The following is a 16,772-nucleotide window of genomic DNA, read 5'->3' on the forward strand; positions in this document are numbered from 1 at the left end:
TGGGGTAGAGGAGAACAAGCGTGTCCCACTCTTATACTACTTAGTTCTACTTAGTTCCACATTAAGCCATACCAAACATAGGACAAATCTGTTCTATTCTGTCCTGTTCCACCCTGTCCAGCTTACCAAACACACCCTAAGAGCTCTAATTTTATTGTATACAATTACCAAACAATTATATTTCATTTTGCACTATATCATGGGAGTTTTTTAATCATTCTAACTACTTAATCATTTAGCAATTGTTAAACAGCCACTTAGTTACCAACAAACAAATATAACAATTCAAAAAATATTTATTTAGGTTTCATAAAAATTAAATTTATACTCATTTTTATTTCATAGATTATAACACTCTACCAAATGATTTCAATAAAATATTTAAATTTTGTTTTAACAAATTCAAAATTTATAAATATATAATTAATTTATAAATTTCTTTTAATTTACATATTATTTCATTTTTCATTACTTATCTTGTTTATATTGATTAACATATTATATCATCAGAGATTTACTTTAATTTTTCAAATGTCATTTTTGGTCTATTTTCATCTAGCTTATCAGTTAGTTTTTGTCAAATATGATTTATTTATCAGATAACTTATTAAATCTTTATCAGATATGATTTTGTTCAGTTAATTTGATAAACATAGCATTAAAACAGCTTTCCAAAATACATTCTACTTTATCCAACTTGTCCTACTATAAAGTATTATATAATAACTCCAGTTTACTGCTCCTCCTATCTACATGCCCATATTTCTATTAAATAATTGATTCTCCCAATCACTAAATTATCCATCTATTTCTTCAAAATAAAATATAAAATAAAACAATAATTGAAATTATAATAATAAAAAATCCATTAAGAACAGACTGTTCAGATAACAGAAAAATCAAAGGTCAGAGGAGATTCAAGATATTGCCAAGAACCCTATAAAAAAATGAAAATCTATCCCAAACCTAAACTCTGCAAAAAAAAATGGGATTCTTTTAGTGCAATTATCTTCAAATTCCTTTATAAATACCAACTAAAACTGAAACTAAAACAAGTGCCCTCAAAAAGCCTTCTGTCACAAGCACCAGCACTCACCACCACACCATTATTATCATATATCCATCATCCAATAGGAAGCCCTGAATTCTAACTCCCATCTCCTTCAACTCAAAACCATTACTCTTTCTGCAGTTTTTCTAAAGAAATCTAAGGGATTATACGAGTGTATTTGCAGATTTCCTAAAAAAAATTAAGGGATTGTGAGTGCTTTTGCAGGTTTCCTAAAGAAATTTAAGGGATTGTGAGTGTTTTTGCAGTTTTTCTAAAGAAATCTAAGGGATTATATGAGTGTTTTTGCAGTTTTCCTAAAGAAATCTAAGGGATACTAGGTGTTTTTGCAGTTTTTCTAAAGAAATCTAAGAGATACTAGGTGTTTTTGCAGTTTTTCTAGAAATCTAAGGGATACTACAGTCTTTTTGCAGTTTTTCTAAAGAAATCTTTAAGGGATGATGCGGGTATTGGCGTCGATGAGGCACAACATAAAGAAGATGAGGAAAAGTACGAAAGTGGCCGATGAGAACATGTTTGGAGAAGGAAATGGAGTTGAGTTTCCGGTCATAGCTCACCGTACAAGACAAGGGTGGAATGGTCTTTCTTTTATTTACAGCATTATAAGAGCGCCAATCTCGCTTCTTTCATGCCTATCTTCACATCCGCCGCATGCTGCCGCTGACGGAGTTTGGGTTTCCGGTGAGTTTGCACGGATATCGGAGATTAATCATCTTATGGTCAGTGACAGCATGCGCTATGCAATCTTGATGTAATTCTAATCTTGTTTTGTTCTTATTTCGAGATCTCAATAGATATTACAATACCGTTTACCATTCGTATCTAAATATTCAGTAGTAAAAGTACGCAATAAATTATGCAAGTTTGCAATGTAGCATCATCTTGTTCATTTTAATGCATTACAACAGAATAGCCTACCGGTATGTGAGTCTTTAGCCTCCTAGGAGATCAGGGGTTCAAACCTCACCAAAGGTGAGGAGGGTATGTGAGTTTATTTGTTCTATTTGTCGTATATAAATATTATATACTTCAAAAAAAACAGAATCAGCTTTGTCGGACACCAGAAATGTCTAAATGTCATAATAGACTGTTTTATAGGGCTTAAGTTTATTGGACCAAACAAATGCGCGTCCTATATAAATGTCTTACGATAAGTTGACAGAACATTTTTGGACGTCTTATTAGTCTTTTTATGACATTATTCAAAGAAGTGCTTTATAAAAACGAATTGTGTTCATAAGACACTTCTCAAAAGTTAATAAAACAATTTATTTCAAAAAGGTTCTAGGATACCCAAAATGCGTCCTAACATCTGAAGGATATAGGACCCACAATTGTTTCGCCCTATAAACTTAACTCCTACAAAGCAGTCTATTAAAACATTTAAACAGTTTTGGCGTCTTATAAAGCCAGTTTGTTGTAGTGATGGTCGCAAACCAGACAAAATTAAGCATATTGGGCCTCCTAAATTCCAGCCTAGCAGAAGTATGTGGAAGTTGCAATCAGGCATATAATAAGAGAAAAGATTCAAGTGGCAATCATTCAGCAAAAAGTGCAAAAGAACAAAGGCAAATTGTTGCTGAAAGTGAAAGAAAGCTACCTGCTTGTCTATATATGATGTAACAGAGTGGTTGAGGCTCGACGACAATTTTTAGCATCTGGTGCGTGGACTCGGACCCGAAACATGTGGTTCATCAAAATTCAAAAAACCGTGTACTGATTCTTGTTTTGTTTGGATGGGTTGAAATCTTGATGTTCAAGCCTGTCCAGCATCGTAAAATTTCAAACTTGTGCCACATTGATGAGCCTTAAATAGGCCCGATAAACCTATAGTTTGTGCAAGTATAGCCAGGGTGGTCCTCTTAAATGTTATTATGCAAATACATAAATAAGATTATTAATATATGTATATATGCAGGGTTGGGGTCATGGGAAAACCAAAAAAAATGGAAAACTATGGAACACCCTAATAACCATTCACTTGTCCGGGATGCACATCTGTATAAAATGCACTTGCATAGAAACTAGCAAACACTTTCAATTACTTTATGCACATGTGCATACCATACTGATAAATGGTTATTTGAGTGTTCCTCGGTTTTCCATTTTTTGTGAATTTTCTCTGAACCCGAGTCTATATATATAGAAGGAGGTTCAGGGGAAAACGCAATAAAAATGAAAAATTGAGAAACACCCAGCTAACCATTCACCTGGACGATATGCACATGTGGATACAAGTAATTGAAGTTGTTTATGCACATGTGCATACCGGACAAATTGCTTACAAGTTACTCATATGCACATGTGCATACCGTCTAAATGAACAGTTACCAGGGTGTTCCTCAGTTTTCATTTTTTTGCAGCCTTCCCCTAAACCTTACCCTATGTGTGTGTGTGTGTGTGTGTTTATGCATGTATGTACAGATGTGGTTTCATTTACAAACCCAACCACTAGTACAAACCAATCTCAACCGTCCTTCTAGTCAAAATAGATAATCAGAAAAAAAAGAGAACATTGTTTTTGCAAACATGAATAGAATTTTTTTTAACAGTTTTTGTAAGAAAACAATGTTCTCTTCTTTTTGGTCCAGTGGGTCCGTAAAACTCACTAGGATAAGCGGTTTTGTTGAATACCGAACCTATAGGTATAACCTTTCGCTCAATACTAGAATCGATGAATATCTCGGTTGTTTCCTAATATAAAGCATTGAGCCTTTGATAAATGAACCCTTGTCATTTCCATAAATAATCTCATTTAATTGGTTTGTATAATTTGTACTAATGGTTGGGTTCGTAAATGAAACCACCTCTATATGTGTGTGTGTCTATATACAAACCCTAATCCACAATCCAGGATCTGCATAAAGACCATTTAAGTTGATTAGCAACTAAAAAAATAAATGGACATAAACAATCAAGTAAATCAATAAACATTAAACAAACTAGTGAGATTCTTCATACTTGGGTTCCAATAGATCAGAAAAAAGAAATTGTTTTTTGAACACTTTTTTTAAAAGAAATATCATAATAGTTATAAAACAATAGAAAAAGTAAAGCTGTTTTTTTTAAATGTGAGGGTAGCCCTAAGGTGGGCTCTATACCACCCCGTAACCAACTGTGCTACACTCTGGCTTGATCATAAGCATATACTTCTCGGTGCTTTCAAGATATGCAATTGTTAGGTAGATATTTCCATTGCTTGGCGATTTGACTTCAAGACAGAATCTGAGTGGGGTACATCGGATACGAACCTAACCTTAAAATTTCCAAATAGACTTTGCTTTAACTTAAAAAACCAGATTCCCATATGGATGTCCTCGTCATTTCAAACTATCACTAATTAAGGGAAGAAGCATTGCATCTTAATTTTTCGATCTCTGAGCTACAAGAAGTCTACTGTTACATGGAAACAAAGCTAAAAACTAACAGCAATCAAGGGGTGTGCTTGATCTTTTTGTATTGGCTTTTCAAATAAAAAGGGTAAAAAGGAAGAAAAGTACCCCACTAATTATCAATAAAGGGAAAAGAAAAAAACAACATAAAGTACCTTTAAAGTCCCATCGCTATCGCAACACCATTAGAAATCAAGTGCTGAACTCCGATTCTCCCCACTTCTTACGTCTTTTAAACAAGCTGGAAATGGCAAGGGAGATAGTTTTCTAGTTCATATGCAGAAATTAGTTGAGCTATGATACTGAAACATATATATATATAGGGGCCAGTTCAAATAAGAAGACTAAATATCATGAGAAAGAAAGATTCATATGTGAATCATTGAAAAAATCCCAAAAATAATTATTTGAAGAAGCATATGTGAACCGACATTACAGATTATTCATAAAAGCCTTCTCTGGAGCATGCTTATAACAAGATCCTGAACTTTTAAAAAGTTGGCAGCTGCAAGACCCGAGTCAATGTATTAAGCCAAAGTTCATATATGTATCTTCAAATGAATTTTTTAAATGATTCACATATGAACCTTTCCTCAACCTTCCCTCCTTAACTTCTCACGATATTTAGCCTTCTTATTAGAACCTCCCACTTGATGAGAACGAGAGTTATGGTGAGAAGGGTAAGATGGGATCTCCATCCTTGGATCAATCTTAATTGAAGAGGTCCACTAAATCGACACTAATGAGAAGCGCTTGATCGATTCCCTTCTAAAGCGGAATTCATGGGTTGGTTTGATATTAAAAGTGATCAAGGGTCCAAATCCATTCTTACACTTCTCACCTTAACTCTTATTCTCACACGATCATTCGTTTATACATATAAGAAGGTTATTTAGCTAAATGGCCTTCAGGCAATCGTTTTTTAAAATGTGATAGGTTTTTAGGCATTCTTGTGTATGGAAAAGACATTCTTTAGTAAATCAAAGTCATTCTCAAAACTGTCAAAAGGTCATGGATTTAAAAAAAGAACCCGTCAGAAGGTCATTTAACCAAAGGCCTATATATAAAGATTATTCATCACTGTAGCACGTCCGACAAGGGATATATATCAACCAAATGCCATAATAAGGTGTTTGATATTGCACCACTTTTCAACTTTTGTATTATTATGCCTAATTATGTTCGGTGGAAGACCAAAAGGTTTAAATGGAGCATTCTTTGTCGATATTCAAATAAACAAAGTATTTTCAAGATTATTTACCTTAAAGAATATATGCCTTTAAGCCCATTGATTTCAGACCAGCAACAGTACAAACACTCTTTAATATCAAGCGACAAGTACCTAACAAAACAACAATAACCAAAATAAAGCCATATTAGCTAAAGCAAAATACATTGAAAGAGTTCCACTTACGTTCCATCAAGAAGACTCATAAACGCCACAAATCTATCCCTTGACTCATGCTTTTTGGGGTCTGCATAAAAGTCCAAATACTCACGACGTTTCTGTAGGGTCATTTGGTTTAATGACCACCAACAGGCTTTTTTCAAATCCATGACCTTCTGACGGTTTTGAGAATGTCTTTGCTTAACAAAAGAATGTCATCTCCATACACAAGAATGCTTAAAAACTTGTCAGAAGATCGTGGATTTAAAAAAAATTGTCAGAAGGTCATTTAGCTAAATAAATAACCTTTTTTAGGTCAAGAGGTTGAGAGCGAGGTCTCGAATCAACTTATTGGATTTACTTCCATTTGGTATTTTGGCTAAAAAACAAGTTACATTTACGTACTACCAATGCCAATATGCATTTCTATAATGCAACAATAGCTTCCATAACTTTACTAACCAATTATAAACCATTAAAAGTATGTAACATGGTAGACGACACTGAGAACTAGGTTTCTTGCTTCTTTATTTCTATCATCAATTATCAAATGAAGGCAAATAAAATAAAATTTAAAGAAACTTTTCTGAAGGAAATTGATTGGATTAATAGAAAATGTTAAATACATACAAGTATATACATTTATAACACAAATGCTAAAAGATTTCTGAGTGAACATCTTTCCTAGAAAAATTCGTCTGCAACTTAAGCAATACTCTTTTGGCTTCTTCTTAGACGATCCAGCACAAACTTCTCACCTGTGAGGCACTCAACCAACCCTTCCAAGTGATGGGAGGTTATGTTAGAAAAATCAAGAAACAAACTATAGGTGCCAAAAAAGGAAGAGCAAATTGCATGAAAATGTAAATACTTCGTTCTTATTCCTATTTTGCGCGATGCACTTTCAAAATCTCCATTTTAGTACCTTAGTTGTCACATCTCAAACATTTAACATTTAGGTACCTGGTTCACATATGAGAATGCATGAAAATGCAACGTATTTTGGTCTAATATAAAGGTTTGAGATATCACTAAAGGGTCTTTAGCAACGGACTTTTTTTAAATTTTACAAAAACGTCATTGGCGGTACCTAGGTTACCGGTAGAGCCCAGCCTCCTAGGAAGTCAAGGGTTCAAACCTCACAAAAGGTGAGCAATGTGCGTGAGTATTTGATGCATATAAATATTATATATTTCAGAAAAATAAAGGTTCTCAATGTACGTTACACAAAATAGAAATTAGACCAAAGGACGATGCATTTCATGCAATTTGCCCAAAAGGAAAATGATGCAACATTCATGGGATTTCCCTAAATGAAAAGGGTTGCAATTATCATGGAACAAAGAGATTATTGATCAAAAGAAAAGATAGAAGCTCATGATTCCTGGTTGACAATCTAAACCTCCAAGATTTTTTAGCAATGCAACTGCAATTTTAGTACCATTTGTGTAATGCCGACAATCGTGCTGACCAATTATCAAATCAGTATCCCAGTTGCTGTTGAACTTGTGTACTGCATCTACAACATCCACATTACAAGATCCTACCATCCAGCATTTTGTTTTTGGCAACTTCTTCATCTTCCTCATTTGCAGAACTCCTGAATTGAAAAGAAAACACAACAAAGATAGTACTCCTATCGGGTTTTAGTCACCACAATATATCAAAAAATAAGACGTTCACCCATCACAAAGAAAACCCCCATAGCCCACAGTTGAACTTATAAACACCACAAAAACAGAAACATAATAGTAACTTTTAGAGTCTCATATCAGCTAGACTTGAACCATGTATCCTCAATGTATGTTGGAACACCCTTCTCTTCTCAAGAGATATCTTGGAGATAATTTGGGGGTTCCGCATATTCTTTCATGGTATCAGAGCCAATATACCACTGTGGGCAAGCTGTACTCATCTAGCCCCCTAAACCCTTGGAGAGTAATATAAAAGTTCCACATATTCTCACAGTAACAAAATTCAATCTATAGATACAGTGAATTGATTGATTTGTACCAGGTATTTTCTTGCCAGATAGAACTGCAAGTGCTGTATATATACTTTCAGGCTCTTGAGGTTGAAAATCAAAAACTAATACCTATCAAACAAGAGGAAATTAAAAGACTTTAACAGATAGATCATAAATAGCACATTCCGATCAGGATTATATAAACTTGTAACTCAATGATCAAATTACTCGGATACAGAATTCCATTTGAATAAGATAGATATCAACAGAAAGCATGGAAACCCCTTAAACCCTGATAATTACATGTGTACATATATCGTTCATCAATTACTTCAACTGTTACAAATTAGGGTTCATATTTCAAAGTAAGAGATTCTAATCAGGGTGAATTATGAACCGTAAAGTTTATCGCAACGAATCAAATGTACCAACGTTAATCTTTCCAGAATTGTGGAGATTAAAACATCATATAAAGATACAAATTAACATAAGATTCACCAGATGAGGAAATTTTACTCGATTAACAAAATTTTGAACCTGAGAAGGAAGAAGAGAGGAGGTGGAGAGGACCATGAAATGCTGTAAATCCCAAGAGAGACGGAGAGAGTATACGGTGGACATAAGCAACTGTGGTGGTCCGTTGGTGGCACTTAACGGCACTGCCGCCACGTACACATTATCTCTTCCTCTCGCCGCCGGTGGCTTTACGGACGCCACCGTCATCCCCATACCACCCATTTTTCTGCTCTTTTTTTATTTTTATTTTTTCCGCTTTAAAGATAACCAACGGTTGGCTTGCATTTTAATCCAATTATTTATTGAAATTTTATTTACAATTACAATTATTTTAAACTTTCTTTAAAATGAGCTTAACGAGACTGAGCATATTCAATCGGTTATAGGGGTGAGCACCGAAACCGGTACCTCCCTTTGGAATCGAAACCATTCCAGAACTCATGTGATTGGTTTCGGTTCCGGTTTCCAAAATACGGAAATTGATCGGGACTGATTCCGGTTCCGATTCTCATTTTTTGGAACCGCTAATCGTTGTGTACCTGTCGAGACCGGTTTCGGGGCCGAGTACCTGGTCATGTTGGATACCTAGAACCGGAACTGACAGGTAATGAGATTATTTAATAAAATAAAATTATTAAATTTATTTTTTATGGTTACACTTGTTCACTTATCGTTGCTACACTTGATCTCTCTCGTTCAAATCTAACACGGTTCATGGTCTCTCCTCCAAATCAATTTCTGCACTCGATCTCTCCTCCAAATCGGTTTGATTCAGTAGGTTTTTTATTCATTAGCAGTGTCTCGTTTACGTTAGTGCTTTGTAGTATTTATTTCTTTACATCGGATTAATTTTCATGGTTTGTATTTATATCTTTACGCTGGTGTTTTGTAACAGACTAATTATTACTTTTTCATAGTTTAAAATAATAAAAAAAAAATTAGACATGGTACCCGGTAACAGAACCGGAACCGGCGGTTCCGGGACCGGTTCTCAAATATAAGGAATCGGTTTCGGTTCATTCATTTTAGGAACCGCCGGTTCCGGGACCAGTTCCATGAATTTTGGCCGAGTACCCGTCTTTGCAGTCACCCCTAATCAGCTATATATGTCTGTTTGGTAACGATTTAATTATATAGAAAATGACTTATTCATAAGGTTTTTAGTGCAGTTTTATGCAAAAAAACCGCTTTTCGTCTATAATAAAACTTTTTGAAACAAAAACTTTTCCCATTTATATTGACAAACAGATTTATATATTCTTGACTTAATAGAAAACTAACCAAATAGTTATTAATTACAAAAATTCCAAGTTTAAAAAATTGTGTAAAGTTGAACTTATTATTAATACAAAAAAAATAAATTATTTATTAAAATAATAAATTTATAAAATATCTTAATAATATAATTAATCTATAAATACTACAATAAAAATGACTTTATTTGACGTCTACATTATATAAGCGTCTTAATATAATATTTTATAGAGCATTTGTTATAGCACTAACATGTAAAGCGTCATATCTAAAAGTATTACGATAGGTTTATAAGATGCATTCAGATGTTTTAACAAAAAAAAATTAGAACATTTTTAAAATAAAATGTCACATTAACTATTTTATACAATATTTTTTAGAACTATAATATAAACCTATCTTTTCATTTGACACATGGGTTTATAGGACACTTTTTCAAATGTTTATGTATAAAATAATTAATATGACACTTTAATCTAAAAACATATTAAAAAACTTATTAAAACGTTATATAAACTTATTATAACATTTTTATATATTACGTCTTTTAGTTTGATCCCATAAATTTAAGTCTTATAAAGTATTGTTTAAAAAAAATTAATTTTAAAGATCCTACAAAAACAGCTTGAAAAGCGACCATACTTGGTCATGATGGGCTGAATCGAATTAAGACCCACATTTTATTGGACTTAGATAAGTGGGCCGCGTGTTGGGTCAACAAAAATTATATAATATCTTGTAAATAAGACTGTAAACGAACCGAACGTTCAGCGGAAAGTTATTTACCGTTCGTTTATGCTCGTTTATATATTAAATTTAATATATAATTTTTTTTTATTTACTTTGAATTCAAATAATCATTATTTATGTTCGTTTAGCATGTTAATGAACGGACATAAACGAACACGAACATAAAATGGTTTCCCCCTGGATTTTGTGAAATCATATTTATTTTATTTTTGGCCATGATTTGAGAATTGAAGTTTTTGAAAATTGTGATAAACCCATAAACTTTTGAATATTATATTTTGGCCACTATTTTGATATTTTCATAACATCTAAGTCAGTTTTCGATCTTTCGTTCTATTTCCAGATTCTTTTCGCCTAATCAACTATTGTCATTGACCCCGCACTAAAAAAGTTACTATATTCGGCTTCTAGAAAAACTGATATTATTGGATGCCCACAAAACGACAAATTAACCTACCAATGTGTCCATAAACGAAGGTATACCACATTCCGTAAGTGAGATCGATCATGTTCGATTTCTTATTGGAGGCGTTTTCGTGAAAGGCTCACACTTAAAAAAAAGACCCATGTTCGATTTCTAATTAGGGTATATTTTTGTGAAAGGGTCGTACTCATGATCCTTAATTAATAAGCTACGATCAGCATACCACGACTTAACGAAATTAAGCACTATTAGCCACCATAATTACATCAACATGCAATTAACCTTTATTCTTCATGATTAGATAAAACTAACCCCACCATGTTAACCAAATCTTTTATTACCAGCAAAACCTTAGCCAACCTGCAGCATGTTCCATTCCATAAAACCCTAGCTTCTACCCAACCCATGCTTGCCACGTGGCCAAGGCTGACATTTGATTACACACTGATTCAGTCCCCGGTGGAAATACTTTCAGAAAAACGTAATGAAAACTTAAACAACAAGAAACAGTTCCCAAATATATGATTCAAGATCTACTCCTCAGTTGCAACACCTTCTTCTTTCTTATCATCTTTCTCTTCTGGTTCGGCTTTTCCAACCTCAGTTGGCTCGGTTTCTTCCACTGGTTTAGTTTCTGGTTCGATGGTTTCTTTAGCCACTTCCTCCACACATGGCTCGGGTGCCACCTTTGCTGCCTGATCCACAGGGCTAACCTTAGCTTCTTCTTCTTCTTCTTTGACCACCACTATGGTCTCAACCTCAACTGCAAGGACTTCGGGTTTGGGTTCTGCTTCTGCTTCTGCTTCTGGTTCAGATGTGGGTTCAGGTTTGGTTTCTGGTTCAGGTCCAGGAGCTGCGAGTTCTGGTTCGGGTGCAGCCTCTTCAGGGAGATGTTCCACTTGTGGTTGTGGTTCAGGTACTACTACTGGTTCTTGATTGTCTGTGTTCTTGATCTCCTCTTGAGGTTTCTTGATCGGTTGCTCCTCAATTTTCTCATCATGTAATGCGGTTGTTGCCGATACAACCTGCATCACTCAGATTGGAAACGGGAGTTAAAACCTATTTAACTACCGTTTCCCGATACATAAAAATGGTCGACTTTTTTTACATCGACCATTTATTTTCATTTGGGTAAATAAAAAAAGAGTACTTTTTCGAGTCATGTGAGTTTCTATTCCTCTTCAGGCATCCAATAATTTCAATAAAGAATGTGACCAATGGGAATCATTTAATTATTTCGAATTTTAACAACTTCATTTAAATCGTTTGACAAAAAAAAAAACGTTGCAATTTTATCGTGATTTTATCAGATGGGTACGAGTTTTATTTAAGATATTATTTTTTTGAAACCCTCGTAATCAGTCTTTTTACAACTAACGCTATGTTAAAACTGGTAATTTCGAGTAGATTACAAACCTTCTGATGCAAAATTACTAATTAATTTGGACATTATTGATTCTTCGTAGAGCGTATTGTTTTCTCTGTATTTTAACTAAAACGGTTTTTTTTTTCTTTAACAAAAAACGATGGTTCATAATATTAACAACTTCATAATAGCGTTTACCGATAGTTGAACACATCACGAAATTAACATCTCCATCTCTATATATGTATATGTATATGTATATGTATATGTATATGTATATGTATATGTATATGTATATGTATATGTATATGTATATGTATATGTATATATATATGTATATGTATGTATACACTTAAATGAAAAGATTACCTGAGCAGTAGCCATTGGATTCAAGAAACAAATGTAGAGAAGCAGCAGATTAAAGGTGGAGGAGGAGGATGGTGATGATGGAGATTTGAGAATTGAGAATTGAGAGGGTGAGTAGAAATGGTGGGGGGAAGAGGGGTTTATATAGAAATGGATCCAAAGGGTGTAAACTGTAATTTAAATGGTTTTCAATTGTGAAAGAAGTCTTGAAATTCCAAAAAAAAAAATTAATAAATTATTAATTCATTCATCTGTAATATAATCTACAGAAAATGATGTGTCACGCTCTTAGAGTAGGATTTGTTTAGAGAAATTTTCTCATTGTAAGCAATTACCAAACAATTATATTTTATTTTTTATTATATTATGTGAGCCTCTTAATCATTATGACCACTTAATTATTCTGTACTAAACCATTCAGCAACTGTCAAACAGCTCCTTAAGATACTAACAAACGACTCAGCTTTTAAAAGTTTGAAAATCATGTCTTTCGTCTGTCAGAAAAAATTATGTTTCTTTCATTTTAACAATGATATTTTTTGAGATGTTTTATAAGAAATTACAATAATTTTAAAATAAAGTTTTGTGATTTTCATATTTGATTATCAATCTTATCAATACCAATTGATGTATAAATAATCAAATGAAAATAATAATAAATTAAAAATTTATAAGAACTGATATAAAAATAATTTTTGTACATGATTTATGTCAATAAAAAATATGATTTAAGGTATTATTTCAAATGTGTTTATGTTTACATAATGAAACAAAATAATATATTTCTCAAAACCATATAAACCATATTATATTAACAAAAATAAACAAAATACTAAAATAAAGATGTATCTTGCTGTATTATACAAGTATCCTTTTAGTATTATTATAATATGCATCGAAGATAAAAACTGAATTAAAATTATGATTATTAAAATAATATATAATATTTGTAATGTATATGATAAACTTTTTGGTGGGTTTGAAAGGGTGTGTCCGTTGTGTGCTTTGTGCGGTCGGGAATGAAGGTGAATACATCCATAAAATTCCGTCATAACAATCATGCCATTTCGACTACACATTAAACCTATTCTTTTTTTATTATATCTTTTATCATTTTAATCAAAATATTAATAAAATTAAACTATATTATAAATATAACAAATTATATAAAAAAAAATAACATACTTTAACTTGATTTATATTTTAGGGTTGAAACATTAACTGGTTACTATGTTGACGTGACGAGTGATGAGATGAAATTGTATTTAATAGCAAATAATACTGAATTGGATACTCGATCACTTGCTACATCAAATAATAGTGTTAGTTATGGTTTTTATGTTTTTCTACTATATAAACCTTTAGGATAGAATTTTTTTTTTTTATTAAATTGAACAGATATATAAAACATTAAGTAGCCTAATTATAAGACAGGTTTTCCATGTTCGTTCTGGGCCCTTCACTAGTCTCAGTTAGGGGTGTTCATGGGTTGGGTTGGAGACATTTGAACAACTCAACTCAATGCTTGCAGTTTGAAAAATTTTAACCCAACTCAACCCAAACCAAAATGCAACCCAACCCAACCCGTATGGGTTGATCGGGTTTATATTTTTGTACATTAAAATATTCTTCTAACCTTGAATATGTTATTTATTTACTCATAATTTATTTTTCATTATCAATCATTTGATACAACTTATACATACTWCTTACGTATATCACATTCAATTAATTTTCTTAATTTACATATATATGTTCACAGTTACTGAACATATATACGAATGAGATGTGAATAAATTGAAAATATGTGTATATAAAAAACGTATGTGATAGTGTAACTGTATAATGTATATATTAATAAAAATTTAACGATCATATTAAATCCAATAAATAAAAGGATATCGAGTTCATCGGGTTGAGTTCAAATAATAGCAACCCAATATCAACCCAATACCTACGGTTTGAAAATTTTACAACTCAATTAGACATCGGGTTGCTTCGCGTTAAGTTATTTCGCATTGGGTTGGGTTGGATTGATCGAATTGGTCGGGTTTTTGAACACCCCTAGCCTCAGTTACGAAGTAAACTAAACCAATATTCATTCATTTAGTGTCTTTAAAAGCATGTTTCATGTGGGGCCGTTTGGAGTTGTTGATAATCAAAGTTTTTAACTAAATTATAGTTTTTATTTTACTTAAATAGGAATTTTGAACTTTATTTTAATCTTTTTTTTCATTAATCTGGATGTCTAACCCACTATACAAGCCGACTAATTCCAAGACAACAATCTACTTTGTGGATCACCTAGAGTTACCGTATTTGAACCTCCATGGTCATAAGTAGATTTTTATTCCTTTATAAATTTGAACCTAGGATCTTCAGATACTTTTTTAACCCTTGAAATTTAAGATCAAATCAATCAAACATTATCCTTACGGTTAAATAGGAATTTTGAACTTTATTTTAATTACTTTTTTTATTAACCTAAATATCTAACTTGCTATACGAGCCAACTAATCTCAAAACGACCATCTGTTTTGTAGATAGTTCGAAATCATCGTATTTAAACTTTCATAGCTATAAAGAAATTTTTATTTTTCTTTAAATTTAAATCTGAAATCTAATGATCTTTTTTAACTTTTTAGAGTTAAATTTAAACCAATCAAAATGTTTTTATTTACTTTTTAATAATCATGTAAACATGGAAAGTTGCTTTTCATGGGATGGGTGACATGACTGATGGAAGTTTGGACGGCGGAAAGGTGGGCCCTTACAGGTACATAAATGACGTGGCCCATTATCTTGATAGCAAGAATCAAACGGTGGGACCCAACGCCACGTCGATAACAACAATATTAGTAAATTTTTGGGGCCCACTCCACGTCGGATCACGGTCATGCCTTCTGGCTTTTCTTCCCCCAATACTTCATTTAGAGATAAATAACTAATTTAATATTGTCGTAAACTTTTTCTTAAATACTATTTTTGGAAATGTTCGGCTACAATAATGCTATCTTTACAAGTATTTTATTTTTATAATTAGACATTTATTTTAAAACAAACTAAAATAAAAATATGGATACTTATTTTGAAATAAAAAAATAATAAAAACAAAACAGATACAACGAGAAACCAACGGTATGAATCAAAATTCACGACACTTTCTTTTGTGGATATAACAGTATAAATCAAAATTTATGTTTCTGGGGTTTTCAAATGCTTTTTATTAGTAACTCAACGCTATAATAATGGTCTCTTGTTATAGTTTAACAGGTAGTCGTATGTGGGTTAAAGTCTCGTTCGAAGAATAAACAGAGAGTAGAGAAGGGTTTTTGTTGCTTTTGTCTTTTTTATATCAATTATTTGTTCAGGTCGTAAAACTATTTATAAGAAGTGAGTTTTCTAACTGTATACCAGTTGTTTTAAAATGTTTGTCATAACAGTTGTCGTGGTTTAAAACTTGTGTCTCACGTCACATTAATCTTGTGACACGCCATAGCCTAATATGCATGGTTCTTGTGACGTGATATTTTGATTTTTCTTATCTTTTTAATGTTTTGTTTATTAGTTTTTTAACACATAACTTAATTTAAATTATTTAATATAATTTATCGTCGACTAATAGCATGAATATATGTTATATAAATATATATGATTGAGTTCACGTGAAACCAAGAGTGTTTTTGTGAGACCTGTAAGACCAATTTATGTTCATTGATCAACTTTATAAGCTAATGGTCTAAAGTTGCACGGTGACAATTTTATGATTATTGAGAAGTCTCGTGGCAATCTTATGATTATGAATGTTTAGATTGTAGATCTAATTTAAAAGTTGAGAATTGGTTTTACGGATCTCACGAAAAACCTTTGGTCTCACATGATCCCAAGTTTACCCAAGTCTCTCTCTCTTTCTCTCTCTCTCTCTCTCTCTCTGTCTCTCTCTCTCTCTCTCTATATATATATATATATATCTCTCTCTATATATATATATAGAGAGAGAGAGAGGGAGAGAGAGAGAGAGTTGAGTTCACGTGAGACCAAAGGTTTTTCGTGAGACCCGTATGACCAATTTATGTTCATTGATCAATTTTATAAGCTAATGGTCTAAAGTTGCACGGTAGCAATTTTGTGATTATTGAGAAGTCTCGTGACATTTATGAATGTTCAGATTTGACGATTGTAGATCTAATCTAAGGGTTGAGAATTGGTCTTGCGGGTCTCACGAAAAACCATTGGTCTCACATGATCCCAAGTCTATATATATATTATATATATATATATA

The 16,772-nt window shown here is 32.6% G+C and overlaps 2 protein-coding genes across 6 annotated transcripts; both read right to left on the reverse strand.

Annotated features, from left to right (window-relative positions):
* Positions 1 to 2,421: 2,421 nt before the first annotated feature.
* Positions 2,422 to 8,584, reverse strand: LOC112500256. 5 transcript variants are annotated; one of them, XM_025103662.1, is made up of 7 exons: positions 8,385 to 8,568; positions 7,862 to 7,943; positions 7,290 to 7,448; positions 5,876 to 5,936; positions 5,723 to 5,803; positions 4,617 to 4,728; positions 2,422 to 2,831 (listed from the first exon to the last, which is right to left on the reverse strand). In XM_025103662.1, exons 1-6 carry the CDS (start codon positions 8,550 to 8,552, stop codon positions 4,647 to 4,649), a joined length of 633 nt encoding a protein of 210 aa, XP_024959430.1. In that variant the 5' UTR covers positions 8,553 to 8,568; the 3' UTR covers positions 2,422 to 2,831; positions 4,617 to 4,646. The 5 variants fall into 5 exon arrangements, with proteins under 5 accessions (XP_024959430.1, XP_024959428.1, XP_024959429.1 ...); XM_025103660.1 differs by having other exon boundaries at positions 2,577 to 2,831; positions 8,352 to 8,582; XM_025103661.1 differs by having other exon boundaries at positions 2,580 to 2,831; positions 4,617 to 4,702; positions 8,352 to 8,582.
* Positions 8,585 to 11,023: 2,439 nt separating this feature from the next.
* On the reverse strand, positions 11,024 to 12,601 carry LOC112500599 (protein TsetseEP-like). The gene is made up of 2 exons (XM_025104111.1): positions 12,494 to 12,601; positions 11,024 to 11,783 (listed from the first exon to the last, which is right to left on the reverse strand). The coding sequence occupies exons 1-2, from the start codon at positions 12,506 to 12,508 to the stop codon at positions 11,292 to 11,294; spliced, it is 507 nt and encodes a 168-aa protein (XP_024959879.1). The 5' UTR covers positions 12,509 to 12,601; the 3' UTR covers positions 11,024 to 11,291.
* Positions 12,602 to 16,772: the final 4,171 nt, after the last annotated feature.

This window comes from Cynara cardunculus (genome assembly GCF_001531365.2).
Source record: "Cynara cardunculus var. scolymus isolate 2C chromosome LG 17, CcrdV1, whole genome shotgun sequence".
Lineage (NCBI taxonomy): Eukaryota > Viridiplantae > Streptophyta > Magnoliopsida > Asterales > Asteraceae > Cynara > Cynara cardunculus.